The 18,079-nt window shown below is 42.0% G+C and overlaps 1 protein-coding gene across 2 annotated transcripts in view; it reads left to right on the forward strand.

Moving 5' to 3' along the window:
- The window catches only part of efr3a (EFR3 homolog A (S. cerevisiae)), a 216,968-nt gene that overhangs the window by 174,821 nt on the left and 24,068 nt on the right, over positions 1–18,079 (forward strand). For both annotated transcript variants that reach the window (XM_030073685.1, XM_030073686.1), the window contains exons 13-17: positions 4,900–5,072; positions 6,289–6,364; positions 11,200–11,361; positions 15,090–15,221; positions 16,184–16,251. In XM_030073685.1, the coding sequence (XP_029929545.1) occupies positions 4,900–5,072; positions 6,289–6,364; positions 11,200–11,361; positions 15,090–15,221; positions 16,184–16,251 (611 nt within the window). The remainder of the gene's footprint in view (positions 1–4,899; positions 5,073–6,288; positions 6,365–11,199; positions 11,362–15,089; positions 15,222–16,183; positions 16,252–18,079) is intronic.

Genomic DNA, 18,079 nt, shown 5'->3' on the forward strand with positions numbered 1-18,079 from the left:
CACACTTTGTTTTAGTTTTTCGTTAGTTCAGCTCCCCTCAGCGAGCGGTGCATTTCTCTGCTGATTTTAGCGACGCTCTCTCGGCTCAGCGTCGCACAGAGAGATCTGACGAGGAAGGGGGACGGCTCGCAGGAAATGTGCTCCAAATGTGCTGGGTTTAATTTTTGTTTTTTGAAAATGCTTCATTTTAGTTTTGATTTTATTAGTTTCAGTGTTAGTTTTAGTCTTTTTTTGTTTGTTTGTTTGTTTTGGTAATATGGGGTATTTGTCCAGGGCAAAATTCCAAAAGGTCAGAGAACATGTTGTGCAATAAAACCTCAACAAAACATTGCAGCGTTGGGAAACAAAAAAAAAAGTTTATTTTTTGTTTTAGTTAGTTTGTAAACACACTGTACAGTTTCAGTCAGTTACTTTTTTGGTAAAGCCTCATTTTCATTTTTATTGCAGTGAACTAGAGAAACTCAAACTCCATCAATGGGAAACCCAAGCCCCGCCCACACTGTTTGATTGACAGGTGATTTCAGGGTGCAGAGCTGAGGCCGAGTGACAGAAACGTTTCCAGAATAAATCAAAAGTAAATAAATGAATAAAAAACGAGGATCTTGAGGGTCATAAAAACATCGGCCCCTCCGTCATCGACTCCTTCTGTGAGAGATCCGCATCTCACGGTGACGAGGAGGCACAGGTGGCAAAAACACACCCAGCAGTGACGCTGCGCGCACACACACACACACACACACACACACAGGAACCCACATGTGCCAGAGCGACACATACACACACATTTCCTTTTCCTTTTCTTTCCTGCAGCATCCTCATGTACGGCGATGGAGTCGTGCACGCTCACGGTGCAGTTTATTACCAAGTCAGCCTGTCCTCATCTCACCCACCCCCTCCAACACACACACACACACACACACACACCCCACCCCCCCTCGCTGCCACCTGGCTTCTCCGTGCAGCTGGAGGAAGGGTTAAAGGTTAAAGTATTTTTAACAGCATGCAGATGGGGCTGAGTGGGGGCTGAGCGGGGCGTCGGGGTGCAGTCCTCTCTGACGCTGCAGGCTGTCAGGGTGACGCCCGCGTGTGTGCACGCTGTCGGGGTGACGCCCGCGTGTGTGCAGGCTGTCAGGGTGACGCCCGCGTGTGTGCAGGCTGTCGGGGTGACACCCGCGCGTGCGCGGGCTGTCAGGGTTACAGGACCATCCCAGTCACTCTGCATCTGCAGCGTAACATCTGCAAAATGTCTAAACTGCACGTTTCCCAAAGAGAGAGACTTTTTGAAATCGGGGCAGCGTGAAACGACAGTCCGGTCGCCAGGGGGAAAATGTTGGTATTTTCCGTTTCTGCAAACCAAGGAGATGCTGAAATGTCCCGTTTTCCAGATTCGTGTCGTAATTTAAAGCGAGTGAAAACCACCGTGTTAGCAGGCAGGTGGAGCGGCGGATGGTACAATCAACAAGACCGGCGCTCTAGTCCCATGTCAAGTGGGAGCCAGCTTTGTTTTTAGCGGATGTCTTTTAGTTTTTAGTTTGTCAGCTAATTTTAGTGAACATTCACATTTTGAATCTGTGTTGTGAAATCTTTAGCACGAGGATTTGATAAATGGTTTGTTGGCATGTAAAATGTAGGTAACATCACTGGTGTGAACCTTTGATATTTGTTAGCTGCTGCAACACATAAACTCATCGGGCCCTATCTTGCGCCAGACTCTCTAAACCCGCTATTTAGGATTTAGGAAGAGGCGTTCCCCCGTAAAAATTGCTATCTTGTGCACCTCCCACTATCCGCAAAACACCTCCACTACCCGCTATATTATGTATAGGCGTATTTTGGGCGTTACGCCAGTTAAACCAATCAGGGTGCCAGGTGCCATTGCCTTTAAGGGCAGGCTGCGCTATCCTAAATCCTAAATCCTAAATCCTAAACCCGCGATGGAGAGAGGGAGGTAGATTTTCTCAGGGCTTCTACTGAGGCTAAAGCAAGTTGGCTTTATATACATATTATATATTATATTATAGTCGAGTTAATTCGGGAGGTGGAGCCACATGTGTCCAAGTGGACGTGTCACAAGGTTGTACTGATTGAGTAAAATCCCCGGGTCACACCACACACACACACAAGAGGCAGAGGTGGAACTATGTGTAAACTAATTTATTGACAAGGTAGATTGGGCAAATAAAATATTAAAAATAAAAATATAGCACAGCTGCTGGCTTATGATAAAACAATAAAACGTGCTGGCGTAAGTGTCCAATTAAAACAGTCTTTCCTCTAAACAGTCTATATGAGTAATATACTCAGTCCATCTCGGCGGCGTCCCGGTATCAGTCCGACCGTGTGCGTGGCGAGGCTCCGTCGGGGCGCGCATTGAAGCCGCCTGGGCGCGCTCTCGTAACAGGCCAAACTTTAGGGATAGCGGATAGCGGGTGGTCAGGACCACCCGCTATCCGCTATCCCTAAAGTGTGTGCGCAAGATAGCAACTTTAGGGAAAGCGCATGAAACACACCCACGGACACACCTCCAGGCGCAAATGATGCAGTCGGCATAACGGATAGCGGGTAGCAGGTGGCGCAAGATACCGTTTAGGGATAGCGGAAGCTCCTAAATCCGCAATTTGCGGGTAGCGGGTAGTGGCAGCGGATAGCGGGTGGCACAAGATAGGGCCCATCATCTTTCATATATATTTATCATATATATATCTATACACTACTCACAAAAAGTTAGGGATATTCGGCTTTTGGGTGAAATTTATGGAAAATGTAAAAAGTTCATGCTACAGTGATATTATATCATGAAAGTAGGGCATTTAAGTAGAAGCATACACTGGTGATTTCCTCATCTCAAACAATTTCTTGAAACAAAAGCCAACAGCAGTGGTGGATATACCACAACAAAAAATGTCAGTGTCAATAACTTGTCATGTGCCCTTGAGCATCAATTACAGCTTGACAACGACGTCTCATGCTGTTCACAAGTCGACTTATTGTCTGCTGAGGCATGGCATCCCACTCTTCTTGAAGGGCGGCCCTCAGGACATTGAGGTTCTGGGGTACAGAGCTCCGAGCCTCTACACGGCGACTCAGCTGATCCCATAGGTTTTCTATGGGATTCAGGTCTGAGAAAGTGCAGGCCACTCCATTTGAGGTACCCCAGTCTCCAGCAACCGTTCCCTAATGATACGACCTCGATGAGCTGGAGCATCAAACACCTGATGTGAATTTTGCCGTTAAACTCCTTGTTAGAGAACAGCAACTTGTGCAAAAAGTACTGAAACACTGAACAGTTGGACATGTGCATTCAAAAGTTTACAGAAGGTCACATTAAGTTCACCTGTAAAGGTTAGAATGCATTTTAAGTTCATGCTGAAATTTCACCCGAAAGCCAAATATCCCTAACTTTTTGTGAGTAGTGTATATAGACTTATATATATATATATCTATAAGTGGTGGTGTGAATCGTGCAGTCAAAGGCTTCATCTCGGGCTTCATACCTCATCTCAGTGAACGTGGCAGCATGAAGGTCAGGGTCGGGCTCCTCCTGCTCTGGATCCACACTTCACAGTCTGTCGCTCAGCTCGGACGACCAGACACAAACCCAAACGTCTGCAGCGGGAGGCCGATGTTTACTCTGAGACTGAGAGAGTCTGATGTCCTGACTGGCCCTCCACCTGTCAGTCAGCTCAGACAGAGAGGATTTACGTCTGTTGACTCTTATCAGACAGAAGTAAGCAGGGATAAGAGTCGACAGTCTTGAGTCAAGTTAAATAGTTTCACATCCCTGCTTCCCTCTCAGTTATGACTCTCTTTAAAATCCTGTTTACACTCCAAAATTCACTTTCTAATGTTAAAGTCAGTCTGATTTTGATAAAGGTTCAGGCAAAAGTTAATTAAGGTGTTTCAATAAAACAGTGAAACAACAACAGATTGCTTTTGAAAGCTGAAGAATTTTTTATTTGTTGATATTTTACAGTGAAACAGGGAGTCTGTCACAAATTCAGCAGACAGTAAAAAAAAAAGGAAAAACTAAAAAGATGAATAGCCTTTTTAAGACTTTCACCACCTCACATCCAGCGACCAGGGACACCTGTCTCCAATAGGTGAGATAAAAAGTAGTAAAGAAAATATATAAATATACAAAGTGCTCAGACAGAGAAGGACTCTGATCGTAAAATACAACTTAAACAATATTTTGCAATATCTGCAAAAGACTTATTGGCATTTAACCATCATTTTTCCTCACCAAAATTAATGCTGTCGTCAAACTATCTATCTCTAAATCACATTCTCTCTTTCTTACCCTCAAACATTTTAGCTCCAAAACATAATGAGTAGTTGCACCGTGCCATAAGACTGACGGCACAGAAAAATTGGATAATCGGCTGTTTTGCTTTTTTATGTAAACCATGCTCTCATGGTTCACTTACATGTTTCAGTCAAACACATTGCTGACTGTATCTTTGCCTAAAGCTGTACTTTAAGTTTCAGTGTGTAAACCATTTGTTAGACTTGTTTCAACCCAGTTCACTTGACATTTGGCTTGTCATTTCTCCGGCTGTCATTGTCCTTCAGCACCAAAATGAAGACAGTTTTCTCCTAAAGTGTACCTGTTGTCATGTCAGCAGTGATAGCATCCTGAGGGATCCTGAGTATGTTTTCACACAGGGTCCAGTTTTGCAGCATGTGTTAATGTGACAGATGAGAATTTTAATTTTTGCGGCTCAAACGGATTTGAAAACATCGATGTGTGTCACAGGAGAGTGAAAAGGTCTGAGTCCTGGGCGCTGCCGGCTGCCGTGTGAACATAACCTCTGACCCCTTCAGCCGCCGTGTTTCTCTCCAGCCTGCGGATTAACTCATCAGCTGTGATAACACGACTCTCTCTCTCCCCAACCTCAGGTAACCTCCGGCTTCAAGTCCAAGACGATGGCGGCTGCGTTGCCTCCTCCCTTCCTGGACCCTCTCTTCTCCATTTCTCTGATGGAGGACAGCGAGCTGAGGCAGCTGGTGCTCGAGATCCTGCACAACATCATCGACCGCCATGACAACCGCGCCAAACTCCGCGGCATCAGGTAAGAACAGGTGACACACCACAACGTCGGCATCTGTAGACTGCAGATGGCGTTCATCGTTCTGCACGTGGACAGTAAAGCACAGATATGACTCTTCAGTTTAACAGTAGATTTGTTTTACCTCCAATCAGGAGGAGAAACCCCTGGCATGGGGTTGATATGATCGTCCCAGGAAGATATTCCACCTCCAAAAATGTGTTTCCACCTCCAGAGGGCGCTGTAGAGCCCTAAGACTGGGCTAAACAGAGTCAAATGAACAGCAGTCAGTGGGACTTTTCCAGAAAATCAGCTCTCTAAATGTTTTTTTTTTTTTTTTTTTTCCTCCTGTGCGTTGGTGAAATATTGACAGGAACAGCCCAGCTACTGATCAACATCTGGAATCAAATGGACTGATCAGTTTAGAGCATTTAGCCACATATTCTCACTGCAAAAACTCAAAATCTTACCAAGATTATTTGTCTTATTTCAAGTCAAAAATGTCTTATTCCTAGTCAAAATATCTCATTACACTTAAAATAAGACATGATCACCTCAGAAGTAACCTCAGAAGTTTTTAGACAATTGTCTCTTGTTTCAAGTGAAAATTTGCTTGAAACAAGTGAAAATTTGCTTGTTTCATTGGCAAAATTTGTTTCTGGTTTCTAGCTAATTTTCACTTATTTCAAGTGAATTTTCACTTTTTCCACTGGCAAATTTTGCCAATGAAACAAGCAAATTTTCACTTGTTTCAAGTGAATTTTCACTTGAAACAAGAGACAATTGTCTAAAAACAATTTACTTCTGAGGTGATCATGTCTTATTTTAAGTGTAATGAGATATTTTGACTAGAAATAAGACATTTTGACTTGAAATAAAACAAATAATCTTGGTAAGATTTTGCGTTTTTGCAGTGCTGCTCTGCTCAGTGCTGCCCCCGGTGGAGAAAACACTGAACTGCACTCTGTTTTTGGCTGCAACCCAAGTAATATCATGCAACCCAGTGGGGAGACAGATCATCGGTCAAGGTGGCACCAACTCGCTGTGCTGATTGGCCAAAAGGGGTGTGTCCTTTGTGAAAAGGGGGTGTGGCTTAGCGCACACAGGGCCGTCCAGCTGCAAGCTTGATTGGACGTCTGTGTTGTACTTAGTGCGTTCTTGTTGTGAAATGTTTTTGTCAAATAATTGGTCTCTTCACAGATAATTAAAATGTTTTGGGTTTTTTTTGTTTTTTTTTCAGAATCATCCCAAATGTCGCCGCATTGAAGATCAAGAGAGAGAAAATTTCCAAGCAAGATGTTGCGTTCATGAAAAAGGTAGGAACCACTGCTATAATCTTTTTTTAATCTATCTGCAATCTGTCTGAATGATTCACTAGCGTCTTAAAAAAAAAAAAAAAAAAAAAAAAAAAAAAAAACTGGAATAAGGTCTGTCTGACTTGTTAAGAAAAACTGCACGTCCCCAAACTGCTCCTCCGCCGCAACTTATTCCCTGTAACTTTCTTACCTGAGGTGACCCACCTTGCCGAATCATAATTCAGACGTGTATCTCGCGCTCCAGCATCGCAGCGTACCATCAGTTTTTTCTGCATCAACAGGTAAAGTGTGCTCTACCTCCGAGCTGACTGCAAACCCTCTAACCCTGTTATCACGAGAGATACCACCACCACCACGCCGGGTTATTTTTAGTGTTTGATGTCTGTCCTTGCTTTGCACAAGACGGGTCTTGCGGTTGTCATGCAGAGACTATAAAACACTCTGCAAAGTGCATCGGCTCCGGGCTCGGAAAGTCTTTAAGGTGTCATCACGGCTGAAGTTTATTTGCTTTCGCCTGAACTGCAGAGGAGAAGATTACTTTCATGTGCTTTTGTGTTTGATCCATTTGAACTTTTCAAAGTGGGGTTCTTCAGGGTCCTTTTGAGAGTCTTCCCTGATGTCTTCAGAAAAATGAGGACTCGTTTATTTTCCCTTTAACTTCAAAGTTTGTGAAAGGCATCTGAACATTTACACTCAGGATATCTGACCTCGATCCACCACCATCATCGATCTGTTGATTAGCGTCGGAAACGATCTCAGGACATTTTTTTTTTACCTTGTTTGAAGAAAAACAAGATTTGAGCACTGAGGATGAGACTGAATGACTCGGGAACATGAATCTCTTTGCAGTTTGAGTCATTTTCAGGTTATTTGGTGCCACGGAGCTCGAATGGCATCATACTCACCTGAGCGAATGAACCAAACTGAAGGAGGAAATGCTGCAGAGTTCAAATGAAGCGCTCCAGACATGCCAAACACACACCACTAAACACACATGTAAAGATTTACACATGCGAGCTATAAAACTGCTGTGACCTGTGAGAGTGTTTTATAAGCAGGTATTTGCTTCTGGCAGTTGAGGTGGGTAGGTATCAAGGGATACCAGAAGAACAGAGTTTGTGTACTTTATGCGATCTAGGAAATGTAGAGGACGAGTTACATTTTGTTTTTCATTGTCCACTGTATGCCAGCCTAAGAAATATTTTATTTGAAAAAGTACAAACCAGGAATCCTGATTTGTTTTGGTTGTCCAAATTTAATATGCTAAGATGGCTGTTTGAAGAAGAGGTATTTGCTTTGGGTAAATTCTTGGAGAAAGCGTGGCAGCTGCGGTGGAGACAGCTATACCCGCATGTATGAACTGATGCATGTATTTATTTGCTTTTGTTGGGAGTGTCTTATGAGCCCATGGGCGCTGGGCATTATTGTATGCAGGGCACTTAAATAAAAATTATCTATCTATCTATAAGCAGCTCTACAGTTTGTGGCCTCTGACGTCTTTGATATCCACATGCAAAGACAACAGAGTGCAGGTGGAGGCTTAGTGAGGCGCTAAACTCACCATAATCACACACGTAATCACAGCTACTGTTGGCCGGTAAGTGTTTACGGATTTTAATAAGGAAGCGGAACAAGCTCAACCTTCGAGGACCTTTCTGGATTCACGTTTTCATGAAAAAGCAAAATGCATCTTCAGAATGATGGTTCACACGGTGCAGAAAACAGTGAAGGGAAGTAAACCACCTGCTTTAGGAGCTGAGGTCTCGGGGGGGGAATGAGCCCGAGCGAGCGCGCTCAGTGAAACCTTCCCTGGATAAATTAAGGTTAAAAACATGTCATTTCTCTCAATCCCCCTGTTTGATCACCAAAATCTTTAATTCATACTTTGAGATGAACGGGTCAGAAAGTTGTGCCTGATTTGAAATATAAATCCATTTTAAAACAGCCTAAAAGTTTTTCAGGCCTTAAGTTCTTGATGGTTGAATCGCGTCTTCACCTCACATGGCTGTGATTTAGAACAGATTGAAAATGAGATTCATTTTATGTTCCTTTGTCCTCTGTACGATGAGCTTAGACGTGTATTTTTTGAAAAAATGAGATTGTTATTCAATGGTTTCTTTTACCTGGATGATTGTAAAAAAAAACTTGAATTATGTTTCAGAATAGGAGTTTTTCATACAGCTAACTTGATTTGTAAAGCGCCGGAAAAGAGAAAAAATGTGCTGTACATTTGATTTGAATTTGGTAATATATACAGTATGTAGTCCATATGTGCAGGTATAAGTGTATGTATGTTTTTCTTTATTTTTGTTTATCTGTTGCTGTTTTGTTTATCTGGTTACTCACTATGCAATGCTGTTTGTCATGTTTAGTGTCTTATAAGCCCATGCGGGTTGGGCACCTTGAGTGCACGACACTTAAATAAAAATTCAATCAATCATGGTAAATGGTAAACCCAGTTAAAATGCATATTTTCTAATTCAGAGTTACACTACAGTCACTCACTGTAATAAACTGAGTTTTAATCTGCAGGCCTGCTGGGCTTCAGCTCCTCTTGTACTGAAACACGGTCTTTACACAATAAAAGCTTTCTGATGAGAAGTCACATGCTGTGGTTCCCCCTTGGCGTGGCCACCTTGGGGGCGAGCAGAGGCAGGAAGCATCTCTGTGAGTTAATGCTTCTCACTGTCTCGGCGTCGGCGTTGGCTCTTATCTCCGTCCGGCCTCTCATTAGGAAGCTGCAGCCGACGAAGCCGCCCAGTGAACTCACACCCTCCGCTGCTGTCAAATGTAATTAATGGTGTCTAATTGTATTCATTAGTGGTGAATAGGAGTCATCAGCATGTGAAATGCCTTCACTTTCCATTAGGCCCCACATCAAGCATATGAACGCATAAGGAAGCCATTGACAGGCTACCTACAAGCCCCTGTGTATTACTGTTATCATCAGTGGTGTGTTTTTTTTTTTTTTTTTTTTCTCTGCCAGGACGACGGCTCACAGAGGGTTATTTATAGGTCGATTCAAAGCTAATGCGATTAACCTTTTCATTGGACAGCACAATCACATTTGCATTCACGTTTCACAGTGCAATTAATTTTTCATTTCCATCATGTTGATTGTACAAGTCCTGTTTTTTGTTGTTGTTTTTTTTTATTATTCACACTTGCTTGTAAAACTCATCACAGTGAAATATTTTTCAACCGCCTCTTTGCAAGGTGCAAGTTTTGTTTCACAGTTTACTATTTTTTTTTTCTCCAACTGCTACATGACCATCCATCCAGCTACATTACAGAGGAAAATGTCACTGCTGTACTGTTCTATACCACATGCATGATGTGCAGCTGCTGTAATGACTTCCCCTGTGCTCATTTATTATAATGAATTGCACAAGAAGGATATATCGGAAATTGGACAATTTCACCCCCACCACCCCTCACCCCCCTCAAGTCTTTGTGCCAATGCCGTGCAATCAGTTCTGAGGGATTATTTCCTGTTATCGGCTGTAATAAAAATGAAATCCTGGACAATTTGCAGATCCTGGAACTGCCTCCATTTTGTCCGGCTGGTGATAAAAGCATTACTTGCAACTTTAATCGCTGCCCATTTTATTTCTCCCAGGGTCACTTTGAATGGAGCCCAGGTGACCTGAGCCTTGGTGGCTCCTCACAGGCAGAGGAACATGCTGAGATGAAGTTCAGTCTCCGCTCTCAGATGTATCTGTAGCTTTACTGACATAAATTAAGACAAGGACTAAAATGAACAAATAAACAACCAGAAGAGGCCAAGTAGCTGAAGGCTTAGGAAGTGGACCTCCCCCTAAAATATCATGGCTATAGAATGAAAATACAGTGACATACCAACAGGATCTGAAAAAGAAATAACAGCAACAAGGGTTCATTTTGCAGTTTAAAATATATCTGCCCCATTTGAACCCCATTTGAGAACCGGTGCTATAGATAAAAGTTGATTTTTGGACCGATCTTTGCTCATCCTAGAATTTTACTGGACTGAAGCTCATGGATGAGTTGGTGATGCTCCCCTTCTGTTTTATCCTCTTGACAGTTTCATGGACCCAGATGGATTTTTTTTCTCTCCGTTTGTTTTTTCAGCTCTTGTTTTTGTCGCTCTCTCTCTAGCTTGTGTGTTTTTGGCAAATAAGACTTCAGTTTCTGTTAAAATAAACCAAAATGCTACTTGACAAGTAATAGACAGGCGTGGAGGATGGATACCTAGCAACAAAAGGACTCCTCCGGCACTTTGGGAAGAACCTCATAAATACAAAAGAAGGTTGCGTGGTGCATCTCACGTTTTTCTGACTCAGATGCACATTCACTGTGAGACCACATTTCCCATCAGCCCCCTTCCCCACCCTTCCTCCACCTCAAACAAAAAAAAATTCACAGCATCCACATTTTGGCTTATTGTTTGGTTGGTTGTGGCTTCCGTCGCCATACTGGGGTGAAAAAATTTCCTAACTGTGGAGGATCAACATTTTTTCATCAGTCTTTCGCTCCCTCCATCATCTGGCAGAAGCTTCCAGAAGCTCTGAAAGCTTTAGCTCTGTTTGCTCTGGAAGAACAGCGCCCCCTGCCTGTTTTGTGCCGTAAAGCAACAGATTTCCCGACGGATCCCTGACAGTTTGTCCAGCTGTGGTCTCATTTGTTTATGGGAGTCATATCAGTGGCTAAATGATGATTTGAGGTTTAAATGCCAGCTGGAGCGCCTTCTTTTAAATGCATTTGTTAAGATTTTCTCCATTTTCCCCTCCGTCTTCTCTCTTCCTTGCATCTCGCTTCTGTTTTCTCTCTTCCTCTCTCCTCTTTCCTGTCTCCAGCACGGTCAGCAGCTCTACCGCCACATCTATCTCGGCTCCAAGGAGGAGGATAACGTCCATAAGAACTTTGAGCTGCTCTTCACCACGCTGGCCGTCCTGACCATCGAGCTGGCCAACGAGGAGGTGGTCATCGACCTCATCCGGCTCGCCATCGCTCTCCAGGTAAAAGCTCAGCCATCACTCACACACGCCTCCGGCCAGCGAAGAGGTTAGCAGACCCAGATTCCTTCATGATATTAGGAAAGTGCTGCACGGTAACAGCAGCCCTTTGATTTGGTTTTTGCACACTTATGAATCAAAACACCATGATAAAATACTTTGGAATAAAGTAATAATAATAATAAATAAAACTTTATTTGTATAGCACCTTTCATACAAGAATTGCAGCTCAAAGTGCTTCACAATAAAAAGCATTAAATAAAACATTAAAAAGAATAAAACACAGCACAGGGTGGAATTAAAAAGAAAAGGCTAAAAATTGAAATAAGACCTGAAATAAAACAAAAGATGCAAATAAAACAATAAAAGACAACAGTGTGGAATAAAATAGGAGCTAGTTAAAGGCCAGAGTGAAAAGGTGGGTCTTTAATCTTCTTTTAAAGATGTCTAGTGAGCTGTAGAAAACAAAATTACACAAATATTTTGAGGTGAACAACAATACAGCCGAGGAACTTATGAAACAGCTCAAACCCAGCAGTATGCATTCGCCAGGTATAACATTAAAACAATAAGAATGCTGAATGTTGAAATTACTCAAAAAAAAAAAAAAAATACTGTCATTTACATAAAAAAAAAAAAAACTCAAAGCTAACATGAAGACAGAAAATAAGGTTGGGTATTTGTGGGCCGTGTTTTGACATTTAGCCACAAAAAAGCTGCATTATAAATAATAAATAAATATTCATAATTTGTCATAAATAATGAATTAATTAGGCTGCAATGGCCTAGCGAACCTGTCCATGGTGTTTCCCTGCCTTCCATCTGATGTGCGACTAATATGGAGAAGCAGTTTGGCAATGAATGAATGAATGAATGAATGGATGAATGAATGAATGAATGAATGAATGAATGAATGAGAAACAGATGAACTGCAAATACATGCAAATAACTGCAGTATATATAGTCTTGATAAAATTAGATGGAAAGGAAACTGGTAATTGTCTTGGGAGTTGTCAGGGTTTGGGGTGTGTGTGTGTGTGTGTGTGTGTGTGTGTGTGTGTGTGTGAGCTGGTGTTGACACAGGAAGCTCTTCACACTCGATGTAAACAGTCTTGATGGCGCTCTGAGCCGCAGTGCGCTCAGTGTGGCGGCGCTCTGTTATCTGGGAGCGCAGGTGTCACAGGCGCTCTCAACAACAAGCCCTTAATGTCATTAGACTGCAGAGCACAGGCAGGTACAGTCACACACACACACACACACACACACACACACACACGCCAGCTGTTCCTTTCTCTGTCACACTGAGATCTTATCATTTGTAAATGTCACACTAGACAAGAGCTTAACACACACACACACACACACACACACACAACTTTATATATGTATTACTATCCATGTGTGTACCTTCATTCTGCTTCTCACAACCCTAAATTAAATCTAATCCGAATTAGAATCTTAAAGGAATAGTTCACCCAAATCCAAATTTTGTTGTTATTCCCTCACCATGAAGCTCTGGTGAAGAGTGTGTGTGTGTGTGTGTGTGTGTGTGTGTGTGTGTGTGTGTGTGTAGGTTTATGAAAGTGACACCATGAACAGATTATTCATTTTATTAATAATATTTTAATAAAGAGCAGCGACCTTATGCCACAGGGTCTAAGTAGGTCTGCAGAAAAAAAAAAACGCGGCCCATAGCGTTTTGGCGGAGATTTGCTCAGCATTTAACGCAGAGGTATATTGGGCACACATGTTGTGCAGCAGTAGATCCAGATCCAGCATGATCCAAACTTTCCAAACAATTTGAAATCAACCGACGAGTCGAGATGCGATCACAACAGCAGCTCTTTTAAAAATGACGCTGACCATAATTTAGCTTTTAGGATGTCTGCTGGAAATTTCTGATGTTCAGTTTGAGATCAGATGGATATGAAAGGAATATATGATATGGCCTGCTTTGACCAGGACACATAGCAAATTAAAATGTTAATTAAAAAAAAACAGTGCTAAGGAAGTTTCTTGTATCTTGTACGGCGTAGATTCATACCTGATAAGAACTGAACATCACAAGGGATGGGATCGCTTTTCTAGCTTTCTTTTTTTTTTTTTTTTTTTTTACCTTTCTGGACCTCCAGAGAAACAGGATGAAATGAGGAAGCTTGGTGCACCGCTACAAACAGAAGGATGAAGTGAAGCCAACCGTGTTTTACAGTGACATGTAGTGCAGACCTGAGCAGCGTTTAAGCCGACACGACAAAAATTTTTAGTTTTTGGTGAACTGTTCCTTTAATCTGAAGCCCAGCGAGGAGTGAGGAGCAACAAAATGTGCAGGACTCACTTTGGATGTTCCTCAACTTTATGTACGCACAAAGACATTTGATCGTCGTTAATACAGAAATACAAGAACACACACACACTCTCTTTTTCTCACACACACACACACACACACACACACACACACACACCTCCTCCATACTGAATCCTCTTGCTGGTATTACGATAGCCATCTTAATCCAAGTGAAGGGCTTTATGGAGTTCAGGAGGATTGCTTCTGGCCTTTTCAGAGATCAAAGTGAAGACTGTTTGCAGTATCTGTTCTCACGCTGCGGGTTAAAAGGTCGTTGCCATGGTAATGACCCCGGGATGACACAGCAAAGGGAAAGGGGTGCAGGGGGGTTACTACGATGAGTTGCATGTCAGCGTTGCTTGTACTGTACAGGATGTCTGCTGGGTTTGGATGGTAAATGATGGAATAAGTAATGGCACTCGCAGGTTTAAAGGTCCAGTCTGCACCTGCAGTATGGCGCCCCCCTGTGGAAATACTGTCTTCCTGGTGTTTTAAAATATGATGTGAAGAGTTTGAGAAATTGCCAGAAAGTGTTTGTTTCTATGTACAAGTCAGGCAGCTTAAAAACAGCTGTGAATATGCACAAATATGAATAGAATAGATTAGAATAGAATAATGCTAATTATGCTGCAGTTACTTTTCCCTAAAATGCAACCCAAGGCCTTGACTATTGACTTTTTTCTGTGATACTGCATTCATGTTAAAATTGAACCCGTATCAGCACCAGGTAATCTTTGTACCACTGGTAAACAATCAAACAAGCCAACAACCAAACAAGAATGTGCCATACCTCTAGAAATATATAGATATTTTGCACAAATCAAGGATGTTCTCTGTCTGTTTATTTCTGTTTATTTTATTTTCTGGCTTTAGCTTTCTACATTTGTACATCAGCCCAATGAGAAGCTCTTCCTTTACCCTCTGCTTAAGGCTGTTGATGCTTCAACTTCATCCAAAGCTTCACATTTTGCACATAAGCATATTGAAATTGCAGATCAGTGATGTGAGCGCCTCTGTGGCTGCGGTCAGCACAGCCTCCACAGAAAAGGTTCACTCAAAGCAGCTTACCTTGCAGCTGAAAGTCTGCAGCCTCACCAAAGTTTTCAAATTGGAGCTCAGAGACAAAATAATTTAAATAAACCAGGAGTCTTGTGAAAGTCAAATGTAGCCCTCATTTCCATCCAGAAACAAAACATTTTTTCTTTTTACTTTCATTTGTACAAGCAAATTGTGGAAGGCAGGAGTGGCTCTGTGTGTTCTCCACACCCTCTAGTGGTCAGACATAGCTTACTGTAGCTTTAAAATGAGTTCAGCTGAAGATGACTGTTTGTCCTCATGATACTCGAGGTCTCCCATGCTAACGTTGTGGTGTGGCTGGTTTCTGCAGGAAATGGCTCTGGTGAACGAGGAGAACATGCCGATGTTTATCCGCTGTGGCATCATGGCCTTGGTGGCAGCTTACCTCAACTTCCTCAGCCAGATGATCGCCAACCCGCCGTTCTGTCAGCACGTCAGCAAGGTGCATCATCAGACTTCACTCACCCATACTCTACTGTGATGTTATCATATCTCGCTGATTAAAGTGTCATGACAGTTTAAGGTTTGTTGGCAAGATCATCCATGTGTTCAGTGAATTTCATGACTGTTAGGTCATTGAAACATGAAAGAGACCCTGCTGTACAATTTCAAAAGCACAAGTCAGTTAAGAGAAATAGTGTCTTTTTTTTTTTAATTTGGGAGTTACATTTTGCTGACTTGTACATTTTTTTTTCATCTTTGTCATTTACCTGGTGCTGTTGACTTACACTGACTACAATAGCAGGTTCATTTATTTCATTACAAGCAGGAAACAGTAAGAAGGTCAACAGTCAGGTAGCCACAATGTCCTGACAACTGAGAAAATCTTTTATTCACTCAAGAACAATCATTTAAGATGGAGAAGTGTGGGAAACAGGAGTAAGACAAGTAAAAACTAAAGAGATATGTACATTTTATTTATTTACTTTTCACATTTCTATATTTTCATTAAAATGTAAATTTTATGCAGCAGTCGATAGGGGAATACGCAGGTCAAATTACAAAAATGTAACTGGTCTTTTTTTCTGTTTCTCTCATTAGTACGATGTTAGCCTTTAGGAACAGTTAGCATCAGATTTTGCCCTCAATGTGATGATGGACACTGGACGTCTCAGTGGCCTTAAAATTGAGTAGACATTTTATTTTATAACACCCTGTAACTTACCCTCACTTTGTCAAAGACATTGGAGAGATACTATCTAATTCATCACTATGCTGATGATACACAGCTTTATTTGGCTGTAAGCCCCAGTGAGACAGAAGGAGCTACTCACGTGCTGATTCTAGTTTTAGTTCTTCCAAGATAATCGAGAAGAGTGCTTTTCAGTTATTGTTTAATCCTTTTTAATTTGTGTTCTCTGTCATATTGTTTCTTTGTTTTTATTGGTTGTCCTCCATCCGCAGGTGATCGAGCTGAGGAACATGGATGCCCCATACCTGCTGCCAGAACACATCTTCAGAGACAAGTGTCCGTAAGTGACCCTCGAGTCTATTCCATTATTATTATTTCTGAAATTATTATTTCTGCCTTTGAGGAAATGTTTATTTAACTGAAAATACTTTGTTCGTTGCCTTTTGAATTGATATATAAACAGAGCGATGCAGTGGAAGACTCAGTTATGAGTGCTGTTTGTTCTTTGGATGAGCTTTGTTTAAAAAATGACATGTTCATCTGTTGTGCTGTGAATTAGCATTTTGCTACAAACGCTTCAAGAATGAATCTGTTGTTTGTGCTTAACGTGGTGAAGTTCCAGTGTTACTGCGATGTCCATGTCAACTAAATCAAACCTTACAATCCTTTTGAACAAAAATGACACCTGCATGTACAACATCGTACAACATTAAAACCATTTTTTTTTTTCTAAAACTGAATCAACTTGAAAATGAAACATTGTGGACACAGTAATAACTCTTTCAGGTAGTGTAGTCTGTGATGGATATACAGCACAAAAGTTTTGGAGATATACTTTACTGGGCATCATGTGTGATTGGTACTTCTTGTTCCCCTTTGAAAAGGGGCAAATCTTTCTGAATTGGTTTATTTTCTCAGACAGATGCCTGCCAGCCAGTTGCTTTCATCGTTCTGTGTCACTGTCTTCTCTCTCCCCTTAAATATGAATCACAGTCTGTTATCTCAAAAGTTTTGTTTTTTGTGTTTTGTTTTGTTTTTTCTAAACTGTTACTGAATTCTATATATGCGGTCACTGAAAACTGGCCATAGGGTTGAGGGAGTACAGCTTCATCAAAGTTAGGCAGAGGGGAATTCTGGCCCTCAGAAAAACCATGAAAAGTCTTTATGATCGTTGTCTGCTGTTACATCAAATAGCAGGAAAGACTCCAGAGACATCTTTTCCTTTGTTGCTTCTAGAACAGCTTTTCAAGCCCCTGAGTCCTATTTGCGAGAGCTCTCTGTTCCACATATTCACCAGTTTAAGATCAAAGTCACCGTCTTTCCACTTGTAGTTAATTTTTTTATGCCTCCGAAAAGAACAATTTGCATCCATTACAAAAATATCTCTGATCTAAAGAAGAGATTTACTGGCAAATGAATCACATGCCTTCGGGGGGAGATTTTTGAAGATTTAGTTTTGAAAATAACATCAGACTCTCATGAAAACATGGCAGCGACAGCTCAGAGCCAAAGGCGAAATAAAAATGACTGGCATGTTCCGAATCTTCAGCTACAGCCTTAAATATCTGGCTGTTGTGTTTTCAGCACCATCCTGCTTGACATTCACACGGCTCATCACATTCACTGCCCAGTATAACCACAGTCTTCTGTCTCTTTTCTGATAAACATGGTGCTGGTGCCAAATCTAGAACTGAAAAAATACAGGTGCCGGTGTGGCTCCACAAAAATGCCGGTGCAGAATTTGGATGTCCACTGATGTCAGTGGCTATGGGACAGGCTACCGCAAGAAATTCCCCAGATGTGGCGTCCAGTACGCCGGCATATTCATAAACCATGGGAGAAAGCAACAGCATTAGCCTTCTTAAAAATGAATGAGGTTTTGTTGGCACTCTGGGCCTCCACAAAAATTCTATCTATCTTCTGCGACATAACATTCAGATCTGAAACCTGTTGAAATGTGGGCCGGGGCAGAGCTGGCACCAGCACCGGCATCTGTCTGCTGGAAAAGAGATGCTACCGCTGGCCACTGAGCAGTGCCAATGCCTTTCTCAAGGTAGCTGCTGGGGGAGGGAAGATTTTCCCAACTGGTGGTCGTCCAGTCACAAACCTCATTTTCTTTGGTCAGCATGTGGTTGCATGTCTGCATTTGATTCATCTAGGTTTAAACT

The sequence above is a fragment of the Myripristis murdjan genome, chromosome 17 (genome assembly GCF_902150065.1).
Source record: "Myripristis murdjan chromosome 17, fMyrMur1.1, whole genome shotgun sequence".
NCBI classification, from domain to species: Eukaryota; Metazoa; Chordata; class Actinopteri; order Holocentriformes; family Holocentridae; genus Myripristis; species Myripristis murdjan.